Here is a 27,893-nt window from a genome sequence, read left to right as displayed (position 1 = left end):
TAGACTGTTATTCATAGTTTGAAAACCACCACCACAGAGGAAAAAGGTGACTCATAAACTGATTATAATCTGAAGAAAAGACACCCTGAGCTCAACACTTTCCTGTGGTCTAGTCAATGTTTAGTAGTTATCTTTTTTTTTAAACAGAGGTATAATTGACATACAACATAAGTCTCAGGAGTACAATATATTCAGTATTTGTATACGTAGCAAAATGATCACCACAAAAAGTCTAGTTACCAGACGTAGTAACAATTTTTTTTCTTGTGATGAGAATCTCTAAGGTCTACTCTGAACAACTTTCAAATACAGTATGCAATACAGTATTAACTACAGTCACCATGCTGTATGTTACATCCCCAGGACTTATTTTATAACTAGAAGTTTATACCTTTTGACCCCCTTCACCCATTTTGCCCACCACCCAGCCCCTGCCTCTGCCAACCACCAATCTGTTCTTTGTAAGTTTGGTTTTTTTTGAAATTCCACAGATAAGTGAGATCATACGCTATTTGTCTTTCTCTGTCTGACTTAATTCATTTAGCATGATGCCCTCAAGATCCATCCATGTTATCACAAATGGCAAGATTTCATTCTTTTTTATGGCTGAATACATATATATATACACACATACCACATTTTCTTCATCCATTCATCCATCGATGGACATCAGTGTTTCCATATCTTGGCTATTGTAAACAATGCTGCAATGAACATGGGGGTGCACATATCTTTTCGAGTTAGTGTTTTGCTTTTTTCCACATCTTTATTGGAGTATAAATGCTTTACAATGTTGTGTTAGTTTCTGCTGTACAACAAAGTGAATCAGCTATATGTATACATATATCCCCATATCCCCTCCCACTTGAGCCTCCCTCCCACCCTCCCTATCCCACCCCTCTAGGTGGTCACAAAGCACTGAGCTGATCTCCCTGTGCTATGCAGCAGCTTCCCACTAGCCATCCATTTTACATTCGGTGGTGTATATACGTCAATGCTACTCTCTCACTTCATCCCAGCTTCCCCTCCCCCGCCCCCTTGCCCTCAAGTCTGTTCTTCACGTCTGTGTCTTTATTCCTGCCCTACCACTAGGTTCATCAGTACCGCTTTTTAACATTCCATATATATGTGTTAGCATACGGTATTTGTTTTTCTCTTTCTGACTTCGAGTTAGTGTTTTTGTTTTCTTCGGATAAATACCCAGAAGTGAAATTGCTGGATCATATGGTAGTTCTACTTTTAATTTTTTGAGGAATCTCCATACTGTTTTCCATAGTGGATGTATCAATTTACATTCCCACCAATAGTGCACAGGGGTTCCCTTTTCTTTTTTTTTCTTTTTTATTTATTTATTTATTTATTTATTTATTTATTTATGGCTGTGTTGGGTCTTCGTTTCTGTGCGAGGGCTCTCTCTAGTTGTGGCAAGCGGGGGCCACTCTTCATCGCAGTGCGCGGGCCTCTCATTATCGCGGCCTCTCTTGTTGCGGAGCACAGGCTCCAGATGCGCAGGCTCAGTAATTGTGGCTCACGGGCCTCGTTGCTCCGCGGCATTTGGGATCTTCCCAGACCAGGGCTCGAACCCGTGTCCCCTGCATTGGCAGGCAGATTCTCAACCACTGCGCCACCAGGGAAGCCCCAAGGGGTTCCCTTTTCTGCACACGCTTTCCAACAATTGTTATTTCTTGTCTTTTTGATAAGAGCCATGCTAACAGGTGTGAGGTGATATCTCATTGTGGTTTTGATTTGCATTTCCCAGATTAGTGATGTTGAGCATTTTTTTTTCATGCACCTGTTGGCCTTTACTATTTGTCTTGTTTTCCAAACCCTGGAAAGAAAGCATGCTTACACAAGAAACCCAGTGCCAAGATTCCATCATTCATGTTAATCTCACTCTTTCTGGAGTCATACCTCTCAAATCAATAAATACACACTTTGATATGTATCAATGTCATGCAAATTAAAACTGGACAGCATCTCCTTTGGTCCAATAGCTCCCAAATCTAACAAACCCCACTGGACTAAACCTTGCAACACCAGAGTCTTTAGTCAAGGCAAACCTTGTTCCAGAAATGTTTAATCTTTTGCATTATTATAAAACAAGACAGCAATTTGCAAAACTCAACCGAACAAGATGACTCAGCACGGAAGTTTAGTTCAATATGACTTTATTTAAAAATCTGCAAAGCTGAAGGAGGGATCTGATGTTTTGTTGAAAGAAAACAATTTTCACACTATATATTTTAGCCTTTTTAGCTCTGTGCTGAATAATAACAGAAAAGGAAGTTTCTGTTCAAGATCCTCACTCCAGCACACTCAGCCAGGTGCTCGGGACCTTGTAGCAAGATAACCCTGGTCTGAGCCCACAGTAAATCCTCTCCCCCGAGTGGAGCCCCAGTTCTTCCCCAGGCACACATACTTATTTCCACTGCTCTCCACAGGCCCTAAGAATCCTTCATTTTAAAGTTGAAAAGAGTATGAAAGGATTCCTTAACTCATTGCCTGCAATAAACCCAACTACTGGTTAACTCTTGACAATTACAAGTATGAAATACTTGAAATGTATAAGATGTTCCATATTGAATGGAACATCTTAAATGCTAAAAAATTAAGTCAAGTAACATGCTTTCACGTTTTAAAATGTTACTTAATAAAACTTACTGAGACAAGATATGCAGCACTTTTTTGTACTTGGTATTATAAACTCCTACTGACAATGGCTACTCGATGGTCCAAAAAAATAAAAAAGAGAAGAAACCATACATATTGCTTTATAAACAATGCCTGAAGAATGTCATGTTTTGAATTTTGTTACTAAAATTAAGCCTGCGGAAAAAAAAGAGGTCTAAAAAAGCAACACCCATGTTATTTTAAATGATGAGGTAGATTTTTTCCTATGCGATAAAGATAACCAAAAATGCATACAACTCTCAAATCTTCTTTTTTAAAAAAAAAAAAAAAAAAGTTCAGGTTATAGTCACTTTCACAAATAAGACATTTATAAACCATGAGGTGGAGCGGTCATACTCAGGGAAGCTCCGCACTTTGTGTTACTTGGAGATTCGATAATCAGTCTTGGATCAATTAATTCTCTCCAAAAAATGGTGATCTGAGGAAAAACAGAAAATATTCAGTTTAGAGACTTCATTTTGAGGTCGTATGAATTTTACTCATTTAAAAAGTCAATTTCCATTTGTGCAGAATGCTTGAAGACCTGGAGTAATTTGAGTCCCAGTAAACTCAGTTCAATTAGGGTAGAAGGTCTTGTTTACCTAGAATGCAGCTAAATTTTACATTAAACATATTTCATCTTTCTTTGATATAGAGCAGGGGCTGTGCGGGGAGGGGTAGCTAGCTGGTTACAAAGCGGTCAGGAGGATTTGCCCAACAAGCCTCTGTGGAAAGGCAGCCCACAGATCTCCTGGGAGGCAGATGTGGCCCAGGAAGGTTATCACTATACTGTTGATGCCCTTTTGTGCAGCTCTGTAGTTCTCTTCCTGTGCTGCCTAAAAATAGGAGGTATTTCACATTTTACCAAGAGAAAGCAAAGCTAACATTGGCCATATGAATAATGAGAGCCATCTAGTGTCAAAAAAGGTAATTACAGGCCCTACTTCAGGCCGCTGTTTAGTAAGGCCTCCAAGAGGAAAGCCTTCAACGTTTAATTTTCCAATGTAGCTTCCAAGAACACATTTCAACAAAAAAGTGGGGCTGCATATATTGCAAATGAAGAAGTACAGGAGACTGGGCAAAATCTGCTCAGCCTACCACAGACCCTAAAAATGTGCTTTTGGAGTAAATCCCTGAGTGTCATCTATCCCAAAGACAAAGCAAAACATACAGTCTGCTTAGGGTTTCCACAAATTCACATTTCAGATAAAACGTGACTCTGCAATACTAAAACTCAGAATAATATCATAACATTTCAAGTATAAACACCTTAAGAAGTGGTTTCTTAAATATAAATTCTATTCACTTTAATGCTACCATACTCTAATGAGGCAGCCATTCCAGCAACTCTGGAAGTCTGGCTGCCTACAAAGCTCTAAACCATATACTTCCTAAAATGGAAACTTAAGGACTGAAACAAAATCAAAAGACAGATTCATCATTTTATGTCATTCTTCAAAATGACCTGTGCTGTTATAAGTCAGAATCATGGTTAACATTTGAGAGGTAGTAGTAACTGCAAGGAGGCGTGATGGAGATTTCTGGAGGGGCTGCTCAGGTGCTATTTCTTGATCTGGGTGCTGGTTACTACATGGGGTATGTTCACTGGTGAAAATCGCCCAAGCTGTACATTTATGTGTACATTTTTTTTCAATAAAAAGTTTTTAAAATGCTACTCTTTTCTACTGACACCCTTATAAAACTGTGATTTGATCTGATTTGATTTGATATTGATTTTTGGCCGTGCCAGATAGCTTGTGGGATCTCAGTTCCCTGACCAGGGACTGAACCAGGGCCATGGCAGTGAAAGCCCAGAATCCTAACCACTAGGCCACCAGGGAACTCCCAAAACTGATTTTATGCAACTGTACACTCTTAAATAAGATTTATTTGTGCATCTTGTCTTATAGGCTCTCTGACGTTCAAGATGGCACCCTAACTTGGCACTTGGCACTGTTACAGCCACCCTGTAGGCATGACAGACATCCCCAAGGCTGAGATCCTTTATGATTTTAATACAGGCAGTTCAGGAAGCTGCAATGTCACCTTCCAGGCCACCAGTAGCCAGTCAAGAGAGTGGACGACCAAGCAATCCCAAGAAGAGAAGCGTGCCTACCCTCTTCTCCTGCGTCACAGCATACTCCACTACCTCAGCTCCATTTTCGTTGTGATAAACCAAATCAAATTTCCCAGGTTCTTTCACGGCTGAAACCAGACGGTAGGAAGGAGAGACAATAAGTCATTTCCCAGTAGTGAAATGTTCCTCTACAGGGAATTCATATCATTAGAAAAACAACCACAAACACACTGTCCATTGATGTGGAGGCTGGGGACACACATGGAAGTATGGAGTGCTCAGTGACGGGAGAGCCTTCGAAAACCCTGCATCAACAGACAGGAGCGTCTCGGCTCTTGATCAGTGACAATCTTTCCTTCACCAAAAAGAAATGAGCTTGATACGCTACCACTAGTAATCCCGGAAAAGAACGTGTAACCACAAGATAATCCCCAAAATAGCTGGTATGTTTCAACAAGGGAAGGTAATGTGAATTCTGCAAAGTTCTTATATCTTGCTGTGTCCTCAGAAATCACACAGGCTTCCTACTTGGTAATACAGCAGTCCTCACTTTACATGGTAGGGTGGGGCCGTTAAAGTGACCATGCAGGCTGAAATCATGCAAAACAATCTTAATCAATGGGAAAACTTATGATTGTCTCATGATCTTTAAAATTTTTTGTCAAAACTTTAAAACCTTTACTGTATAGGGAAATGAAAAAATACTAAAACTGCTATTTATGTAGTACACTGATCTAATTTAAAACAGAAATACTGAGAATTAAAGTGTTCTATGTCTTTGTAAGAAACTTATTGGGGGTAGTTTGAGCAGTGCTCACCTTCTTGTCATGTAACCACAATACAGAGTGAGAATCTTTTCTACGCCTTACACAACTGTCATACTCCTCTCAGTCTGTTATTCTTCGAGCTTTTAACGCCATGCAACAGCTCTGAGAGCTTCTTTTTCACAGTTTTGCGAAGTTTTTGCTGATGTCACTTCTAGGACGTCCTCATCCCTCTCGTCACAACCACTTTCCTCGCTGACGGCGAGAAGCTCACATAAAGCTCAATGTCAACACTCCCACAGTGAGCTATTTCTTCTGTGATTTCACTTAAACTCGATTTGGGTGTCACTTTTAGCATTATCACTTTTTGTTTCTTTGTTGTGCTTTCATCTTTGTTGGCCAATTCCCTATTTCAATTATCCATTTTTGTAAAGTGTCACGTGGGTTTATCACTGAGAGACAAGGAAGCAGCACAACTACACACTTTGCTGTGTTACGGGAACTGAGTAACAGATGCACAGTGACCAACCACCAACAGACTTTGAAAGAAGTGATGTGACTTGTCACTAATCATATGGCCATGTGTTATTTGTGCAGTGATTTGTGGACGGGAGAGCTAGCAGTACTCTATACAATTACTCACAGTTAAGAGTTAACATACCAATGTCACTGGGGAGCTGGTTTTATTTAACTAAACCATGGTAACTGAAATTCATGTATATTAGAACCATGCAAGGTGAGGACTACCTGTACTTCTGCTAGAAAACAGATAAAGTGTTTCTTGATGCTCCCAAAAAGAAAAGTTCTAATTGGATGTCATCACTGTCAATCACCTGACAAGAAGTGATCAGGCTGTGTCCACAGAATTTGACCATGGACAAACCTCTGTCCACCATTCCTAAGAAGGGGGATTTCTTCAAATGAAACCTAATCAGAAGAAAGCTGGGGAACCAGTGGAAGTTTTTGTGTGTGTGGTGTGTGTGTGTGTATGTTTTCTGGCCGCACCGCACGGCTTGTGTGATCTTTGTTCCCCAACCAGGGGTTGAACCTGGGCCCCGGCAGTGAAAGCACTGAATCCGAACCACTGGACTGCCAGGGAATTCTCTGAAAAACCTTTTTGAATGATTTCTATGTACTGGAGTTTTGAATCTTTTACTCCCTACCTTATTTAAACACGAACAGAAAATAATTAATTCCTTAGAGTCTGCTAAAGAAAAAGAGATCTCCTCTACTCCCTGGCCAGGGACCCCTGCAAACACAACCCCAGTTAAGCCATATACGGTAAAAGCCCTCTTATTCCAGGATTTCAGAACCAATAATGGGTGGGGTGAATCAGGGATAAAGCAGGGAACCATTTAAAATAATGTGTGAGAGTGTGGATACACTTATACTTTACACATTTTATTTTGACTTAACACACAGAAGTATGTTCATTTGCCAATCTTTTGAAACAGAGCTAGTAGGTCTTATGAGTCCACCAACTAGAGCTGTCTTTCTTTTATAAATCATATCCTTAATGTAGCTATGCAATTTCCACAATTTTTGAGTTTTGAGGGTTTTTTTTTAAGTGATGCAAGAATACAAAAGCTGGCAACGCAATGTAAGTGCAGAATCTTCCCAGATTTTTACCAAATTCCTCCCAATCTCTTATAGCTGACCCACCACATATAATTCAAAAGCGAATTTTTCAGTAACAATCCTGAGTCAGCATTCAACTTAGGTTTCACAGACATAGTTTTTTCTGCCATCAATTTTCATCAATTTATGTAATTTTACGAAATTACATAACTACAGTAACAAGAACAACGTGCCTAACAGCTCTGGGAACAAACCCAACAACTCTTAGTAGACACGCACCTCCACTTGTGGGAGTGCAGCACCCACCCACCCGGCCACTCTGTGCTGACAGAGGTATGCAGAGTGCCAGGCAGCCATGGGGGCCAAGGAAGACAGCAGCGCCTGTGTGTGAAAGCTGTTTAGAAACCAGTGTAGATGTGAAGAGCCTACATTGCCAAATTCTTTTCTAGAACACTCACCAGGTAAAGATGAAAGAATTTCTATATCTACTTGCTGGGTCTCTGGATTATGGCTTAATATTTTTCCTTCCTTTCAAAAACAAAAGTCCAAGTCAAAAATCAACATGTGAAATATTATGAATATACTAAAACCACTGAATTGCACACTTTAAAACAGTTAAATAGTGAGTTTTGTTATGTGGGTTTTATCTCAACAAAAAAAGTTTTTAAATAAATCAACATGCATTTGTAATAAAACTCCCACATACCAAGCCAGCACCTCCCCTGGTCTCAATCATCCCAGGAGCAGGTACCAAACAGGGACAGCCCCTATAGCCCACAGCCTGCTACTTAGTCAAACTAGCCGATCCTAAGCTGTCTCCCTCACCCTGCCTTGCCTACACCAAGGAAACCCCAATAAAAGCTCCTCCCTCCTGCTTCTGCCTCCCAGCCACAACCAGGTGCTGTCCCCTGTGGTCCTGCCTGGTGTGGCATCCCCCCTCTTCTCTCAGGAAATGTAAGTATCAAATTCCTTTCTCAGTAGCACTGACTTCTCTGTGTCATCACTCAGTCACCTCCATAAATTAAAATCCCATGGATACAAATGAGACAGGTTAGGGGCTGAGGAGACTACATTCTTTGAAGGTAGATTTGACTTTTAAACACAAGCTTAATGAATAAACCCGATGATCTAGCTGGACAACAGTACTTGACATCAAAGCAAAAAAGTGGTACTGATTTTCACCCTTGAAACGGTTTTGAAAGCAACTTCAAAAAAGTTCTAAAAATACTGGGAAATAAAGTAAGCAAATAGCTTTCCAAGATGATAACTATAATGACCAACATCCATTTAATGAGTTTTAAAAAAATCAATATCATCTAGAATCAACAATTGGTAGAGGCTGTGGGACATACCAATTCACGTTTATCTCCATTTCCTCACGTACCACAGAATTAAATTAGTCATCTATGGTAGGGTGAAAAAACATCCTGGTTTGCCCAACACAGGTCCATTTACATTTCCTTTCAGTATAATTATTAATACAATATTAATCCTTTTCACTCACAAGTGTTCTGATTTATATAAGTTATGTGGTCACCTATATTAAGGGGCTAAGATGAAAAAGATGATAAAACACCAGTTACCCAGAACTAACCAACCAAATCCCTTCATGAACTGATTCTTCTTCTAGCCTGCTTTTGAAGAAAGATTCTTACCAAGATTTTAAAAGGCTACCAAGGTATCAACTCAGATTGAATCAAATCTTCTTATACCTTATCTGTATTACTATATTAATGTTATCAATTATTCCCTTAAAAAAAATGGACTTACATTCTGAATCTCACATCAAAATAAGAAAGTATGGATTTTAACAAGATTTTCAACAAAATTTTGAATGGGTGAGAAAGGGAAGGAAACATGTAATTACTGATTGAGTCAAACTTTTACTGAAAACTGTGATAAAGTTCATATGCCAATATGAAGTCCCATACAAATATTAAGTGAGTAAATTCCAAGGATAGTATTTGTGAATTACCTGTGGTTAACTGGTAAAGCAAAACAAACCATATTAGATGATAATAACCAGTAGTAGTTCACAAATATATGAAATAGGTTCTTATGCTGAAAATAATCATATTTTCTGGCTGAGAGCTATCTATTTTTCTCTTTCAAAGTTTAGGATCATGGGAGAGGGGTACTCAAATAACTTTGTGTATCTAAGCTGATTAGAAATAAATGAGTAATAAAAAAAAAATTAAATTTGTCATTCTCATTCTATATTCTTCCCAAGTATTAAGAAAAATAACACTGGGAGACTTCAAAGTGATACTATCAAAAAGTTTACATTTTGAAAATATTTTTATTTTCTACTTTATGACATTATTTACTCCATAAAAATCCATGTTATCCATATTAGCAGTATTAAATATGACTTTAGCTTCTTTAATATACTGACATTTGATTACTTTAAAATAAAGAACCTTACCTTGTAGTCAGAAACATCAGGAGAATAATCGGATGTTAGTTCCAAAAGCTAAAAAAGAAGGAAAAAACTCACAAATACACATGCCCTGTGGCTCCTTTCCCCTACTCCTGAGAAAACAAAACATGCAGTATTGGGGTGCCCACTCCACCACTCTGGGAGCCCTACCATGAGCCTGTGGCAAAACAGGGGTTCCAGTAGAAAAGGTTTTTTTGGATTTGGGAGGTTTTTGGGGTGATATGTAGAGCCTTTTTTTATTGAGCACTTGCTATGTTTCAGACACCAGGCTGAGCCATTTCTACTCATTCAGAAAACAATTACTAGGCACCTACTACATGCTAGGCAAGAGAACACGAAAGATATGATCCAGGAAGAGTTATTATAAATATGATATAATATAAATTAGTTTAATAAATTTATTAAATTTTATTAATATAAATTATATTAAATTAAATATAAATGTAACCTGACATGCTAATGAGTAAGTTTATTTAGAGGGAGAATAATCTTTTTTGTTGCAACTAGTGTGGTTTTTTAAAAATATACCTTAAATGCAATCTTTTCTCCAACTTGAGGGGCAGCTGCTAAAAGCGGTAAGAGACTGTAGTCCTTCTTGTGTGTCTCTATGGGATTCTGAAAAACAGTATTAGTCATGTGATTTTGTTACTAGTGAGAAACTGTGAACCCATGACGTCAATTCTAGAAACACAACGTGAGGAAAGGGGAAGAGGTAAACTCACGATAAATAATACTTACCTGGATAACAGTAGATGAGTTTGTCACCATTTCATTCAACTGCTGTTGCTTCTGATAATCAGCATTTCTATTTAAAACACAGGGAACAGCATGCCCTCGTCCTCGACCTCTGGCCCGCATACCCCGACCCCTCGCTCCCTTCCAAGAAAGAAGGTCCTCTCCCCTACTCCAGCCTCTTCCCAAAGTGATGGGGAGAGTCACGTTGGGAGGAGGACCAAGGGCCTGTCTGCCACCATTTGAGTCCGACTGCTTCCATCCAGCAGCATTTGGAACCTGTGAGGATGGCCCTGGACAACATTTTCCTGCAAAGAGACCTACAGTCTTTAAGAAATCTGCAGTACACACCGGGGTACTCTTTGACATCACACATTGGTCATCTGACTCTGAACTAGAGTCTGAACTAGAAGATGATGTTCTGGAGGTCTTGCCCTTGATGCGGGTAGAGGTAAAACCAGTTTTTGCAGCCACTTCGTCTGCAGTTGTGGTTTTCATAGAGGATCCTTCCTTTGATACTTCAGTCGAGATTTTCTCTGGGGAATGTCTGACCTCCAAGATGACATTGCTGAGACCATCACTGGTTGATTCATGATAAGACTCAGACTCTGAGGAGGAATCGGGACTATCTTTTGTATGAATGCCTGTGCGACCTTTTCTTTTGGCTTTCACAAGGCTGTTTCTAGCAGGAGGACCTTTTGGAGGACTGCACTTCAGGATGGTCCACTCTTTCACTGACTGTGCTTTAGAAGACTTGGGAGTCTTTGCCTGCTTTTTATATTCACATTTCTCCTTTTTCTTTGGTGATTTTCTTTTGGTCTCTCCACCATCAGCATCCACTACACCACATGTGGCTTTGTTTTTCCTCTTGTTTTTTTTACTCACACTCCGATCTGTGACAGCTTTTGGTTCTAGATCCAAGGTCTTCTCACTGTTATTGTTCTCATGCCTCTTCCAATGCTTCTTTGAATTTTTGTAATCTAGTTCGGTTTCTTCATCTTCCTCCAACTTAAATGCCCGCTTCTTTGCTTTTCTAGGTAATAAACGAGTACTATCACCATTACTAACTGTTACAGGACTCTCAGCAACTCCTCTCTCTTCTAATTTAACTCTATCAAAAGAACAAGAGAGAAAGCTTTAGTAAGTAATTCATAAGCATGTCTCCAGGATGTAGTTATATACTAAGAGGACTGCAAACTGTCACTGTCATCAGGCAATGAAAAAATGTCAAATCACTTAAGGACAAAAGACTCTTTTTAACAAAATGGCCTATATGGCATCACTTATGGTCAACTTTCAACAAAATGGCCTATATGGCATCACTTATGGTCAACTTTCAAATGACTAGTTTTATTTATTGATCAACTACTGCACCCTAAACATTTTCTATAGATTTTCTCTAATCTAAACACCACCATGAAGTAGGTATCTTTCATTTTAAAACAGATCACAAAATTACAGTTCAGACAAGTAACTGCCCAGGATCCACAGCTAATAAGCCACAGAAATAGGATTCAAACCTGTTTGTCCAACGTCAATGTTCACAATCTTTCCACTACATTATGTGCCTACGCTAAATGGTGATAATGCTAACTATCCATTTTTGTTTTTAACTGTAAGCTACTTTTTTAAAAATCAGATTTCATTTTTATTTTGTTTAAATTTAGGAAAACACCAAACAATTTATAATTTATGTTCTCTGGGGTACTGACAGCCATCGTAAAATTCCATAACATTTGGTGATTATTAATTTTATGTGCCAACTTGACTAGGCCCTGGGGTGACCAGATATTTGGTTAAACATTGTTCTGGGCATGTTTGTCGGGGTGTTTCAGGATCAGATTAACATTTGAATTTGTACACTAAATATAGACTGCCTTTGTGAGCAGACGGTCCCAGCGTGAATGGCCCTCACCCAATCCACTGAAGGCCTGAACAGAATAAAAGGCTGAGCAAGAGGGAATTTGCTCTCCCTGCCTGACTATCTTTGAGCTGGGACATCAGAAGAACTTCTCTTGCCTCAGACTAGGAATCAGACTGAAACACACCATCTGCTTTCCTGGCCTTTGCACTTGGGCCAGAACTTTATCATCAGCTTTCCCAGGTCTCCAGCTTGCCGACTGCAGATCTTGGGACTTCTCTGCCTCCATAATCTCATGAGCCAGGTCCTTATAATAAATCTCATTTCTGTACCTAGAGCTATAGCTATGTCTATATCTATATCATCTCCTATTGTTTCTGTTTCTCTGGAGAACTCTGACTAATATACAGTTCATCCAAAATCATTTCACTATAGTAAAGGAATTCTGTTCCTCCATGAACTGGCAACAGCTAACTCTAACAGGCACAGCCCACTGACAGAGAGCTGAGTGAGTGTAGTCAGTGTCAAGCACATACTGGGTGTTTAAAAATGCCTGCTGGGGCTTCCCTGGTGGCGCAATGGTTAAGAATCCGCCTGCCAATGCAGGGGACACGGGTGCAAGCCCTGGTCCAGGAAGATCCCACATGCCATGGAGCAACTAAGCCCGTGCGCCACAACTACTGAGCCTGCACTCTAGAGCCCGTGAGCCACAATTACTGAGGCCACATGTCACAACTACTGAAGCCCACATGCCTAGAGCCCGTGCTCCACAACAACAGAAGCCACTGCAATGAGAAGCCCACTCACTGCAACAAAGAGTAGCCCCCGCTCACCGCAGCTAGAGAAAGCCCATGCATAGCAACGAAGACCCAACGCAGCCAAAAATAAATAAAATAAATTTATTTTAAAAAAATGTCTCCTAAAAACATACATTATTCTTTCAATACATTTACATCCAGCTGTATCTTTCATCAAGTACTTTTAGTGACCAGGGAAAGATGTGGACAATCATATTTGAAAATAAAGTACAGGGCTTCCCTGGTGGCACAGTGGTTAAGAATCCGCCTGCCAATGCGGGGGACACGGGTTCGAGCCCTGGTGCGGGAAGATCCCACATGCCGCGGAGCAGCTAAGCCCGTGCGCCACAACTACTGAGCCTGCGCTCTAGAGCCCGGGAGCCACAACTACTGAGCCCACGGGCCTAGAGCCCGTGCTCCGCAACAAGAGAATCCACCGCAATGAGAAGCCTGCACACCGCAACGAAGAGTAGCCCCCGCTCGCCACAACTAGAGAAAGCCTGCGCGCAGCAACGAAGACCCAACGCAGCCAAAAAAAACAAATAAAATAAATAAATTTATTTTAAAAAAATAGAAAATAAAGTACAATTGGTGAGTAATAAGATAGATTATAGGCATTCTTTAAATTTTTTAAGGTATAGTAATCCTGTGGATTTATCTCAATGTGGTAGTTGAAAAAAATCCTCAATTATTCTTTAGAATACACAAATACACAGACACATACAAATGAAGATAAAATAAAAGCTACTGATACCAGGAGTAGGATGAAGAGAGAAATAAAACTCTGAAAGAGCAGGGACTTAAATAAAAACTCACTACCCCGTTCTCAGCTGTGGACCTTGGCACCTAGCAGCAAGGAAGTAATTCTTAAACGGGCAAAAGCTAGTTTGGCATCCTGTGAATCTAAGAACTACTTAGGAACTTCCTGGATATGGAACTTTCCGTAACATTCTTGATCAATTTGTTTTCACTTGTAGCAATGCTATGATTCAAGTTTCAATTCTGAGATGACAATTAGTACCAAACTTTCCATCACACTTTGAAAATGGATGCAAGACCTGTTCAGTCATTGTGGTTCATTAATTCACTGGAACACTGCATGTGCTGCATCCCATGTAGGCAAGACCCCTGGCTTTCAAAGGAGCCTACAGCAGCATCATGCTTTCAAGAGCAGCTCCTGTCATCATCTCACCCATTCTGAAGATCATGGATCTGTGGATACTTGACCTGTGACTGCTGCAGCCTCGCTATCTGCTACTCCTGAAGAGAATAATTTCAGTTTGGAACATATTAAGACTGAGAAACAAAACACCATCCAGAGAACAAGAAACGTTCCACCTGGGTCTGCTCAGTTACCATTCTTTTCAGGGTGGACACTTTCCCTGGCAATGTTCTTCATTTCTCCACTTGGATCACAGACAAAAAATGTAACTGTCCTTTTACAAACAGAAGTGAATGTAGCTGTCCTTTTACAAAGAAAAGTGAATTACCTGTATAATTAGCAATGAAAGAGATTTGATTCCAAGAAATGTTTAAAACAGACTCTCCACTGTTCATTCAAACTCTTTGCAGGGCAAACTGGGCACTAGTATCAAAATGCAAGGTATTCCCTTTAAATCTGCAAGTGCACCTCTAGGATTCTTTCATACATAAATACAGACATGCCCATCTGCACTGCCTGACACCTCCCCACTCCCACTAGCCATTGCCTGCCAAGGCCAAAGTGACTGGATTCAAATCCTTCTTCTGCCTTTAGTTAAAATTTTTAAATATCATTACCTCAACTTTTCTCATCTGTACAAATGGGGGTAACAGTAATAATTATAGTACTCAAATGAGCTATCATATATATTTAGAGCAGTGCTGGGCTCAGAGCAAGTGCTATCTAAACGTTAGCTCTAATTTTTATCAATACAGTGAATGTTGTTAGTCCTCTGAGGGCAGGAGTTGGTGGGTTTTTAATGAACTTGTCCCAACAAATGGAGGTGAAATTCAACAAAGAGGGTGAAAGCAGGGACCTGCAATCTCTTTGGGTCCCACCTGTTCCCTGCAGCCTCCCTCCTGTCTAGCTGCTGCTTGCAGTACCCTGCATTACCACCTTCAGAGAAGCAAGTTACCTGACCAAGGGCACACAGCTAATGAGTCATAGAGCCAAGATCTGAACCCAGGGTTCTGATTCCAGACCCTGAGCTCTTAATCACTCTGCTCTCTTACCTTTCACACAATACTGAACAAAAGTAACTCATATATTTTTGGCATAAATACAGACCTGTACAACTCTTCTGGAGGCCAACTTGACAGTACTTACCAAATTTTAAAATTTGACCAAGGAGTACCCCTTCTGGGAATGTATCTTACTGAATCATTGCCCAAGTACACAAAGATATAGAAGAATACTCACCACAGCAGTATGTAACAGCGAAAACCAGACGACAACTGCCAAGGTCTGAATGTTTTGGTGTTCCCCCCAAATTCACATGTTGAAATCCTAACCCCTCAATGTTATGGTGTTAGGAGATGGGGTCTTTGGGAGGCGATTACATCATAAGGGTAACGCCCTCATGAATGGGATTAGCGCCCTTATGAAAGAGACCCCCAGGGCTCCCTAGTCCCCTTCCACCATGTAAGGACACAGGAAGAAGGTACCATCTGTGAACCAGAAAGCAAGCCCTCACCAGACCATGAGCCTGCTGGCACCTTGATCTTGGGTTCCTCAGCCTCTAAACTGTGAGAATTAAATTTCTGTTGTTTATAAGCTACCCAGTTTATGGTATTTTTATTATAGAAGCCCAGTCAAACTAAGATTACAACCTAAAATGTCCATTAATAAGGGGTTGGTTAAATAAATTAACATGGCCATGCAAAGGAATAATATAGCATTTAAAAAGAATGACGTAGCGATTGCATCACATATCGTATATACTAAAATGAAAGATACCCAAGATACATTAGGTAAAAAAAAGTGAGGTGCAGGAAAAAATGTATATTATAATGTAAAAAGTGTAAGTATATATGTTTGTATATGTATGGAAAAGACACTCCAAATTTAACTGAGGATACTTCTGGAGAGTGGGGTGTAGGAAGAGTACGTGAGAAAAGAAATCAGGGATTTTGTACCCTGAACTATTTTGAAGTATAATTTTTTTTTTAACAATAAGCCTTTTTGTTTGCTTTGTTTTAATAAAAGAATAGGAAGGGACTATGAATGTTCCACAATGAAAGCAGCCCAGGCCTAACTTCCACTGGTCTCTGTTTACCCATGGGCATTGGACAAACACGCTCCTGAACATGAGAGAAGAGCTCTCAGTAGTCTATATCGCCAAAACCATCAGCACGCTACAAAACGAGATTTAGCGTCAAGAGACCCAGAGCTGCACAAGGATCGGCAGCCTTAATGGCAAGTACCTTCTTTGGCTCCCGAGGTTTCAGGAAACCAAACTGCCCTCAGCCCGGCTCAGACACTCTGTCTTCTTCACTCCCACAGCCAGCCTCACAGACATGTCAAGAGGGGCTTGGCTGGCTATCCAAGGAGCCACTGATCACAGCAACATGAAATGAGAGCTCATCTCTAATGTTCAGTACTTAATAATCAGTATTAAATGCCGCACAGTCAAAAGAGTGCCAGAGGAGAGAAGGCATTCTGTTTCCGCACAGAATGACTCTTCAACAGGGAGCTCTCACTCCAGCTGGTCGCTCTCCAGGTGCTGCAGCCAGGCCTCTGTGAAGCTCTCTTCAGAGGGTGCTATGAGATGAACTGTGTCCCCTCAGAATTCTTATGCTGAAGCCCTCACCCATAGTACCTCTAAATGTGACTGTATTTAGAGACAGGGCCTTTGAAGAGGTAATCAAGTTAAGATGAGGCCGTTGAGAGCGGGCCCTAATCCAATCTGACTGGTGTCCTTATGAGAGAGAAAATCTGGATACACAAAGAGACACCAGGTCACGTGCCTTTTTCTGAGAACAGAAAAAAGGTCATGTGAGGACACAGTAAGAAGAGAGACACCTACTAGCCAAGCAGAGAGGCCTCAGAAAAAAACAAAACCTGCCAACACTTAACCTTGGACTTCCAGCCTCCAGAACTGTGAGAGAGAAATTTCGGTCGCTTAAGCCTGTGGTGTTTTGTTAGAGCAGCCCTAGCAGACGGATGGGGCTCCAGGCAAATGGGAGCACTTCCTCCTCCCAGGGGAGATGGAGACCGCCTTCAGGAGCTCCATGTTAGCAGCCTGGGGGCAGGGGAAGTCAGATTCTGGGGGCTCAAAAGAAGGGGCTGTGAGGAAGTGGCCGTGGCACACAAGTGTGGAGATGCTCGCGCCTCCAGGGCTGGTTCTCAGGATTCCCACAACCAGACTCCGCTTTTCCTCATGAGAGCTCTCTCAGCACTCCTGGCAATCCCAACAGAATTCTTCTGCTGGTCAAACTCATCCCTTCACCAAGTCAGGGTAGCTTTTGCCTCCACAACTGTACAAGGCTATCCAGCCTTCAAGGTACTGTGCAATCCCCTGACCATTTGTGTTCCACGATGATCTCTTCTTTCTCAGCCATCTTCTGCACTTAGCAGCAAAACCTGGTATGATTATCTGGTCAGATAATTATCCAGTCCACATGACACAAGAAGATAATACACAGAAACACAAAACTAGTTATTTTGGTCTACTCCAACGATATTGGGTACCTTTGAGAAAAGAAACTGTTTTCTTCTGTAGCTCTGAAGAAAAGTGAGTCTGTCAGGGGAAGACAGATAATGACTATGGACATGAAACCACAAAAACATACAAAACTTTTCCAAGTTCAACTTTTTCCTAAGGTCTGCCCCATTTACCACTGAAGCTAGCTGCAGAGGTACTTCTTGCCATATGCAATTGTGCATTCTGGTGTTTAGGAGGAATTCTGCCTGCCATTGTGCTGTATTTATTTCCCATAACAGCTTTCATGGTTTGTTTTTGACACTGTTGACTTCATTATAAAGAGTCTAATTTCCAGATGATTCATTAAATGAAGTATAACTGCAGTTAGCCATCAGCAAGTTATTAATTCATTAGACAGGAGATAGATCAGAAAGCAAACTTAACAGGAAAGGATGCAGTCCTTACAACTGCAATATTTAAATAGTCCCTGAATTGCAGAGAGAATGGAGATCTATTTCACAGTGAATAAAAAGGAAAAAGACCTCTTTTGAAACTTTTGGATTATTTCAAATTGTCACTGGAAACAGCTAAACATTATTAGTAAATCAGTGTTCCTGCTTTTAAAAGAGAGAAAGACTCACATATGCTCAAAGATGTAGCAGTTGTTCCAAGTTAAATTCCCTGATGCTCTGAAGAAATCTTATGAATCTGACATACTCTGGGGAGAGGAATATTCAACATGCAACAAATGGCAAGCAGAAGTAAGTAGCCTGGTTCACAACTCTAGAATTTTTTTCACTGTAGATGAAGCTTTTAAAAAGAAGCCCTGAATAAATCAGTCCAAGATATGAATCCGAACTGAAATGATCGTGTCTTACCATTTTATTGAGACAAATCAGCCACACGTGAGCAATTTACACCACAACCGCTCCTTAATACTCATCTCAATATCATTTTTTAAAACTTCCAAAAGCATATTTAAAACTATTTTGTTTCCCAATTCACAACCCAAAAGGTTCCAAACACCTATTTAAGTGAACCCAGGTGAGACACAGAATGACGCCCACCAGTCCCAGGGGGTATCACAGGAGCTCTGAGATTGGACACGCTGCAAGTGGTGAAGAAAACATGACTGTTGGTCCGTTTGCTTGGGTCTCTGGCACCTGACCCTGCGAGCTGCCGGGGGAAGGCGGGGTCTCAGGCACGCCCGGCACCCCACGCACCTAACACAGTGCCCGGCTAAGTGAGCGCTTGCTAAGTCAAGGCTGGAAGAAACGCGGGCCCTGCCCACACCCAAGATCAGGGTTTTTCCAAGTGTGGTCCACCCACCTTCTGCATTAGAAGCTTCCCGGGGAAAGATGCTCGTTACAAGGCAGATTCCTGAGCCCCATACCTGACTGGACCAATCAGAATCTCCGGGGTTCACGGAAGTGCAGTTTGACAGCCCCCCCCCCTCAGCTCACCCCGACCCTCACCCGGACCCACACCCACACGCGGTCTCCAGTCGCCGGAGGCGCCCCCCGGGCGTGCGCAGGCGCGTTCCCGGCGCCCCACCGCAGCACCCCCCATCCCGCCCGCGCACCTGAGGCAGTCGTTGTCTCGTACCAGGCGCGCGCTCTCGGTGGGGGGCAAGAGCCCCCCCTCCAAGTAGAGGCCCAGGAGGGCCCCAGAACTGAAGCCGAAGCGCTGGCGGATGAGACTGATGAGATCCGTGACTACTCGGCATCTGTTCAAGTCGATGAGAAGCCAGAAGGACGTGCAGTGCGGGGTGGCTGGCGGCGGGTAATCGAATTGAAGGCGTAGCCTAACCGTCTCGGAGGCTGCCATCTTGCTCGATGCGCAACGGAAGCCGAGAGATTCTACTGGGCCGCCGAGAGGCGTGCTCGGGGCCCGCCCCCTGGAGCCTGTTAACGGGTGCCACCTGTTGGTGGCAAATGGCTGCTCCAGGCTTTGAGAATGACGAGAACGCGGAGGGGCATTGATTCAGGTCCGCTCAAGACAGGGCTAGGGAGGAGAATAAGCGAAATGCCTGTATTCCTTTCCTGCTGAGCCCTACGTAGGGTCCGAATTTAGGCAACTCTCTAGATAAACAAGCACTGCCCAGCTGTGGTCTTCTTCTAAGATATTTGCTCATATACATAAAATAATTTCAAAAACGTAATTCCCAATGCATCTAGTTTACAAAATGTTTCATCATACAGAGTTGCAAAAGATGTAATTCCTAATGTATTGTAAATATTGACATTTTAAAATAAAACCATTAATCACTCTTTTAAAAGTATCCAGTGGAATTTAAATACCTTAGCAGTTTAATACCTACCACCATGCAAATTTTTTTTTCATTAATTTTTATTGTAGTATGGTTGACTTACAATGTTGTGTTAGCCTCCGCTGCACAACAAAAGGAATCAGCCATACACATACAGATATCCCCTGCCTTTTGGACTTCCCTCTCATTTAGGTTACAACAGGGCACTACGTGAGTTCCCTGTGCTATACAGCATGTTCCCATCAGTTGTCCATTTTATACATAGTATCAATAATGTATATGTGTCAATCCTAGTCTCCCAGTTCCTCCCACCCCACCCCTTTCCCTCTTGGTAGCCATACATTTGTCCTCTAAGTCTGTGTCTCTATTTCTCCTTTGCAACTAAGATTAGCTATACCATTTTTCTAGATTCTACATATACACGTTATTATACGATATTTGCTTTTCTCTTTCTGACTTAACTTCACTCTGTATGACACTCTCTAAGTCCACCCACGTCTCTACAAATGACCCAATTTCATTCCTTTTTATGGCTGAGTAATATTCCATTGTATATATGTACCACATCTTTTTTTTTTTTATTTTTAATTCAAACAGAAAGTCACAAAAATTATAATCATCCTCATCAGTTCACTCAGTCCCATGTAATTAATTTTTTTTCATCTTGATCTTTTGTTAGCACTTTTATGAGTTCATCAGTTTTTCATTAGAGTTCTGAAAATGCTTATTCATTCAGTTCAGCAGTACAGTCAGTTACCAGAAACCTGTACTTGTCAGAGTCTTTTCCATGAATTCCTTGAAGATGAAACCCTTTTATAGGAACATATTTGCAAAAGCATCAGAGTACACCCAGGACTGTCTGTAAATGACAAAAGACTTAAAAATGACCACGGTTAAAGATTTGATGAAAGTTCATAATAATGCAATTGACAAGGAAATTTAGTTATTTCTGAGATATACATTTTAAAGTGATAACTAGAATTATGACTTATAACATTATACCAAAACATATAAGATTTTTAGAAATTTCATGTAATGTCTGAAACATTTATATTAGCATATTTCCATACAAATAACCCAATGAAAGTTTAGTATTAGTTGTTTTGTTTGTTTGTTTGTTTATACTGCAGGTTCTTATTAGTCATCAGTTTTATACACATCAGTGTATACATGTCAATCCCAATCGCCCAATTCAGCACACCACCATCCCCACCCCACCGCAGTTTTCCCCCCTTGGTATCCATATGTCTGTTCTCTACATCTGTGTCTCAACTTCTGCCCTGCAAACCGGCTCATCTGTACCATTTTTCTAGGTTCCACATACGTGCGTTAATATACGATATTTGTTTTTCTCTTTCTGACTTACTTCACTCTGTATGACAGTCTCTAGATCCATCCACGTCTCAACAAATGACTCAATTTCGTTCCTTTTTATGGCTGAGTAATATTCCATTGTATATATGTACCACAACTTCTTTATCCATTTGTCTGTCGATGGGCATTTAGGTTGCTTCCATGACCTGGCTATTGTAAATAGTGCTGCAATGAACATTGGGGTGCATGTGTCTTTTTGAATTATGGTTTTCTCTGGGTATACGCCCAGTAGTGGGATTGCTGGATCATATGGTAATTCTATTTTTAGTTTTTTAAGGAACCTTCATACTGTTCTCCATAGTGGCTGTATCAATTTACATTCCCACCAACAGTGCAAGAGGGTTCCCTTTTCTCCACACCCTCTCCAGCATTTGTTGTTTGTAGATTTTCTGATGATGCCCATTCTAACTGGTGTGAGGTGATACCTCATTGTAGTTTTGATTTGCATTTCTCTAATAATTAGTGATGTCGAGCATCTTTTCATGTGCTTCTTGGCCATCTGTATGTCTTCTTTGGAGAAATGTCTGTTTAGGTCTTCTGTCCATTTTTGGATTGGGTTGTTTGTTTCTTTAATATTGAGCTGAATGAGCTGTTTATATATTTTGGAGATTAATCCTTTGTCCGTTGATTCATTTGCAAATATTTTCTCCCATTCTGAGTGTACCACATCTTCTTTATCCATTCCTCGGTCGATGGACATTTAGGTTGCTTCCGTGTCCTGGCTATTGTAAATAGTGCTGCTATGAACATTGGGGTGCATATTTTAAAATATAAAAAATACGTCCTCTTATTAACTCTTAGGTAAGTGAATCAGAAATTTTACATCACTTGAATTTCCATTCCATTTCTTCCACATAATATATTAACTCCTTTAGTTTTCATGACAAAGGTATGAATTATGAGCTATTATTATTCCCATTTTGAAGATTAAAAAACAACAAAAAGTTCAGAGATGTTAAGTAACTTCCCCAAGGTCACTGGACTAAGTACGTGGCTAATACCTTGCAGTCAGTAGATACGTTTAAAAAAATTTTTTTTAAGTTTTATTTTCCTGTGACCCTAATGCTCTAGGTCTTCTGGATTGAGTTATTACTATTATTAGAGGTACACAATTGATCAAAATAGCATAAAACGCCACAGATTTTGTTACATAATTATTAAACGGAGAAAATAAAATGGACATGGACCATATCTATTAATAAAATAAATGGAGCTCTGTGTGGGGTTTTTTAATTAGTCCAAGTCTCTGTGAATGGATATTGCTAAATGAGACAGGGCTCCCCATCAATTCTGGACCTATTTTTTGTTTTTATAGATGTGACGCCCTGAGAAAACATGTTCATTTATGTAAGTAGATAAGAATGGAGGGACTTATGTTATTGGCTATATCTGTCAATTCCTTAAAACTCTTTCCAACTTACATGCTAAAATCACCTAGAGATCGTTCGTTAAAAATTATTTTCAGTACTCCTTCAGTCAACAATTCAGTTAGGTTCAATAATGTTAAAAACAAAGAATTGGGAATCACATGACTTTCAAAGACAGTGTTTACCCAGTCGCTAGAGTTGTTCACTTTCTCAATATCTGGGAAGGCTCTACTAAGATTTAAGTGATTATTATACCACTTACTTTTACAATTAAAGGTGCCTGGTCCATGGCGCTAAAATTAGATGAAACTGGGGTAAAAATGACAATTCCATAAAAATGGGGATTATGATCAAAGACCTGTATATTGATGACAGATGGATAGAGAGATGGATGATTGTCAACTATTATATATAGATTTATTAGCAATTTAATCTGATAGTTGAAATCAATTATGTTTATAAATATTCATTTGATAGAATTGGAAGAGCATATCAACATCTAAGAAAGAAGAGTTAATCCCAATAAAATGAAGCTGGGTTCTCAAGTTCAGGGCATTGTTACATTTTTTGTATGAATGATTGCTGTTATGGACTTGATTTACAGCAGAATCCACTACATGTTTCCCTAAAGTTAATCTAAATTTAATAATAGCTGGTGGAAACAAACAAGTACAGTAGGTGCTGTAAGGCTATGTGGATGGGGTCAGGAGGGACAAAGACACTTTGAGGAGAACAGAAACAGTGCACAGGCACATTCTCAGGAAATCAGCTGTAGGAAGGAGTCCCAGTGAAAGAGGGAGATGAACTGAATTCTCTTAAAACCACACAGGCCTACCTCTCCTTAGAAAGTGCGTGCAACTCCTCAGGACACATTTATGCCCAGTTTGAAGACTGCTACTCCAAAACATGGAAAGTTACCTAAGCAGTGTTTACCTAGTCTTGTTTCCTTTCTGGAGTTGCGCAAAACACCACCATTCCCCCTATTATCGGGACCTCGAGTGTGTTCTCTGTGGTTTCTGGTGAGAAATCTGCTGTCCTTGGAATTGTCTTTACTTTATAGGTAAGGTGTCGTTTTTCTCTGCTTTCAAGATTTTTTTTTTTGTCTTTGGGTTTCAAAATTTTAATTATGCTGTGTCTTGGCATGGATTTTTTTAGGTTTATCCTGCTGGAGTTTCACTCAGCTTCAAGAATCTGTAGGTTTATATCTCATGCCAAATTTGAGGCATTTTCAGCCATTATTTCTTTGGGTACTTTTTCAGCCTCTCTTCCTAGGATTCCAATCGCTTAAACGTTAGATCTCTTATTATAGTCCCACAGATCCTTGAGGCTTTTTTTTTTTTTAACTTTATTTTCTCTCAGTTGTTCAGATTGCGAATTTTCTATTGTTCTCTTTTACCTCACTGATTATTTCCTCTCTCCCCTCCATTTTGTTGTAGAGTCCATCCACTGAGCTTCTTACTTTGGTAATTGTATTTTTCAGTTCTAAAATTTCCTTTTGGTTCTCCTTTACATCTTCTATTCCTTTGCTGAGACTTTCTATTTCCTTGCTGAGTCTTTCTTTTCTTTCATTCATTTCAACGTGTTTATCCTGTCTGCTTTAAAATATTTGTCAGAGGGACTTCCCTGGTGGTCCAGTGGTTAAGACTCTGTGCTTCCACTGCAGGGGGTGCGGGTTCGTTCCCTGGTCAGGGAAGATCCCACATGCTGCAGGGTGCAGCCAAAAAATAAAAAAAATAAAAAATAAAAATAAAAAAATAAAATATTTGTCAGATAATTCTAACATCTCCATTATCTCCGTGTCGGCATCTATTAATTGTTTTTCTTTCAGTTTGAGATCTTCCTGGTTCTGGGTATGAAATTGAAGAAGTTGAAATCTGAACATTTTCATATTATGGTCTGAGATTCTGGATCTTGTTTATTCTGTTTTAGCTGTCTTTCTCTGACACTGCTCTGGTAGGGGAGGGGAGGTACTGCAGGTGGGGATTGAAGTCCAAGTTCCTTACTTGGGCTATGTTAACACCTGAAGGCGCAAGTGGCAGAGAAGCTCCTCCTTGCTGCTGCCACTGGTGGGAGTTCCCATCCTGGTTGACATGTAAGAATTGACTCAAGCAAACTCATTTGTCTCTGGTCCCTGATTTATTTTTATCTGAGTTTGGAAATTTGAGAAACAAGGTGCATTCTGATACACCCCACATATAGAGTTGAATTCCTGTTGTTGCACCTACAGGATTTAAATTTAGAAACTGAAGCTGAAAATAAGGAGCATGAAAAATAGCATTGGCCTCTCTGGGTTTTCCTTGCTCCTAAGAATTATTTCTAGTCCATTTCTTCTCTCATATTTTCCTGTTCTCACTCAGCTTTGTCAAGCACATTTATATCTTCACTCCTCCTTGACTTGGGGGCTTTGTTATGATTCCCTGCCTGCTATCATCCTGTTTGAGTTTTGGAAATAGTTGCTATGGCATTTAGCCCGGTTCCTTCAGGAAATTAGCCCTGAAGAAGAGAAAAAACACTTTTGTTGCAACTGTGAAACAAAATTGCCTGCCCTGCAGATCTGGTCATGTGACTGCCTGCCTAATCCTCTTCCCCGGATTCACACCACCTGCAGTGAATCCTGAATTAGTAGCTTGTCAGCAGTAGCTGCATTCTGGTCCAGACCAACCAAGACCCCTTGTACTTTATTCTCCAACAATTCCCCTATTACTTACAGCGCCCTGAATATGCTGGTGCCTCTGAGGCCCTGCATACAATAAAAGAATAATTTATCCCAAACTTGGAAAAAGGCAAAATGCTGTTTGCCTCTCTGATGTCACGGCAGAGGAGTTTCAATAGGGCTGCATGGCTCTCACAGGATACTCTCAAATACTACTTCATGGTCAGGGTCTGTTTGGCCAACCATCCAGGACAGCCTGATCCTCAATCTCATGGTGTCCACAGTTTAGTGAGGAAAATAAAATAAATAACCACACAAACGATTATTTTAAAACAATTATGATGAGCATCAGGAAGTAGAGGTACAGGATGTTGTGAGATCCTATGCAGACTTCACCTAGTCTGCAGTGTTGGGAAAGGCTTCCCTGGGAAGTGACATTTAAACTGACAGCTGAAGTCTCAATAGTAACTAGTCAGGTGCAGGGGAGAGAAAACATGCAAAAGGGCAGTCCATACAGGGAGAACAGCACGTGTAAGTGCACAGAGAAAGACACACACAGAAGGAAGATGGTGTGAAGACACACAGGGAAGAGACTGCCAAGTAACACCTTAGATTGCAAGCCTATGCTCTGAAAATTCACTGGGAGGGCCTTTAACGAGCCCCCAGCCAAAGAGCCTCCATCAGCTTCTCATACCCTTCCCCAACATATAATTTAAAAAATAAAGTATTGTTGCAAACACAGTTTTGAGATAAGTTCCCAATGGATTTCTTCCAATCCTATTGCCTCCCCCAAAGCTCTATTACATTTTTGATCTGTCCCAAGAGGACGAGTTTACATCACAGAAATGCAAGTTCAAACTGAACCACAAGCATCACCTTAAAAAATGTTCTTTTGCCACTCTCCATGAGAGAAAATTCCATTGGCTCTTCAGTCTTGACTCTCTTTTGCTGGTCTTTCTGCACAGTCCCCTTCTTTTCATCTATCTCTCGTCTTTCCTCTCCTAGAAGGAAACCAAATTCCTCTCATATTCCTGTGCAGCACAGTTTAGCAATTCTTTGTTGCCTTGGCTGATGCCCCTATACTCTCAGCTCCCACCTCCTAATGTCAAGGAACCAATAGGTCTTTTTTTTCTCATTATGGTTTATTACAGGATATTGAATATAGTTCTCTGTGCAACACGGTAGGACCGTGTTGTTTATGTATTTTATATATAGTAGTTCTTATCTGCTAACACCAAACTTCTAATTTTTCCCTCCCCACACCCTTTTCCCTTTTGTAATCATCCATTGGTTTTCTATGTCTGAGTCTGTTTCTGTTTCATACATAAGTTAATTTGGGTCGTATTTTAGATTCCATGTATAAGTGGTATTTGTCTTTCTCTTTCTGACTTACTTCAGTTAGTACGATGGTTTCTAGGTCCATCCATGTTGCTGCAAATGACATTATTTAATTCAAAAAGATATTTTTCTTAAACAAAGACCATTCCAGTTCTTGGGAGGAACTTTACTACTGGCTCTTAGAATAATAATCTTTCACTTGGTTCCCAGGTGTGTTTTGTTGCTTTGATTCTAGTGATTATAAACTGTAAAGAAAAGGGGATATGTTAGTGTTTGCCCTCATAAAAGACCACCCAGTGTTGAAGGCCAGATTAAAATGGAGATTATAGGGCACCTACTCACAGTTTGCCGTACTTAACACCACATTTATCTACACAGCCACTGCAAGTGACTCATTGTTTGGTGATTCGTGTGTCATAAGAGCATTTTGGGGGTTCCCTTGTTTGGTTAGCCTTTGCTTATATCGTCAAAAACTTAAACAGATGAAATAGTATGCATTTCAAGTCCTAAGGCATTTTAAGAATGGACTTCTACAATCCACCAGAGGTCTAGTCCTACTTTTTCCTAGCTGACTTTTTCCTTATATCTTATTATAAAAATTTCCGGACACATATAAAGGTTGAAAAAAATATATAGTGAACACCCATATACCTGCCATCCATATTCTACCATTAACATCTTACTATAATACTTGCTTTATCACATATTTATCCATCTATTCATTGCTCTTTCCACCCATCATTCCATCGTATATTTTGGATTCATTTTAAAGATTGCATACACTTCCTCCTAAACACTTCAAACCCATATGATTAACTAAAGGTGAAGTTTTGTTTACAATTTTTCCTTTTCAAGCAAAATTTGCCTCATGAAATGAACAAATCAAGTGTATGTTTGCTGAGTTTTGACAAATATATGCATCTGTTGTAATCCAAACACCTGTTAAAAACAAGACAACAGGCCCCAAATGAAGTCACTTATGCTAAGCCCCACATCACCAAACCGAGACTTAATTACAGTTTTGGCAGTCCCAGAAATGGAATCTTAAACCAGTCCATCAGGATTTGCCTATTCAGCCCTAGTTAATCTGCCTGATAGACCCCTGCCATCCCGTAAAGGCAAGTAAATTTGCAATAACCAACCCACTTTTTTGTCTGTATAACTTCCTCATTCTGCTCCTTTCTACCTATAAAATTCTTTCATTTTGTACATTAGAGCTATTTTCTATCTGCTAGGTTGAATGATGCCTGATTCATGAATCACTGAATAAAGCCAATAAGATCTTTAAATTTACTCAGTTGAGGGGACTTCCCTGGCGGCCCCCGTGGTTAAGACTACACCCTCCCAA

At 40.4% G+C, this 27,893-nt stretch overlaps 1 protein-coding gene across 2 annotated transcripts; it reads right to left on the bottom strand.

The window, feature by feature from the left end:
* Positions 1-2,631: 2,631 nt before the first annotated feature.
* On the bottom strand, positions 2,632-19,376 carry COIL (coilin). 2 transcript variants are annotated; one of them, XM_061175737.1, is made up of 7 exons: positions 19,127-19,376; positions 10,268-11,372; positions 10,058-10,144; positions 9,515-9,562; positions 7,548-7,617; positions 4,787-4,875; positions 2,632-3,109 (listed from the first exon to the last, which is right to left on the bottom strand). In XM_061175737.1, exons 1-7 carry the CDS (start codon positions 19,369-19,371, stop codon positions 2,999-3,001), a joined length of 1,755 nt encoding a protein of 584 aa, XP_061031720.1. In that variant the 5' UTR covers positions 19,372-19,376; the 3' UTR covers positions 2,632-2,998. The 2 variants fall into 2 exon arrangements, with proteins under 2 accessions (XP_061031720.1, XP_061031721.1); XM_061175738.1 differs by lacking the exons at positions 4,787-4,875; positions 7,548-7,617.
* Positions 19,377-27,893: the final 8,517 nt, after the last annotated feature.

This window comes from Eubalaena glacialis, chromosome 19, assembly GCF_028564815.1.
Source record: "Eubalaena glacialis isolate mEubGla1 chromosome 19, mEubGla1.1.hap2.+ XY, whole genome shotgun sequence".
NCBI classification, from domain to species: domain Eukaryota; kingdom Metazoa; phylum Chordata; class Mammalia; order Artiodactyla; family Balaenidae; genus Eubalaena; species Eubalaena glacialis.
This window is presented reverse-complemented; position numbering and strand designations above follow the sequence as displayed.

Coding starts and splice junctions, on each gene's coding strand:
- COIL (XM_061175737.1), bottom strand. CDS start 19,371: ATGGCAGCCTCCGAGACGGTTAGGCTACGCCTTCAATTCGATTACCCG. Junction 10,145..10,267: donor ACTCATCTACTGTTATCCAG/GTAAGTATTATT, acceptor ACTGTTTTTCAG/AATCCCATAGAGACACACAA. Junction 4,876..7,547: donor AATTCTTTCATCTTTACCTG/GTGAGTGTTCTA, acceptor GTCTGGTTTCAG/CCGTGAAAGAACCTGGGAAA.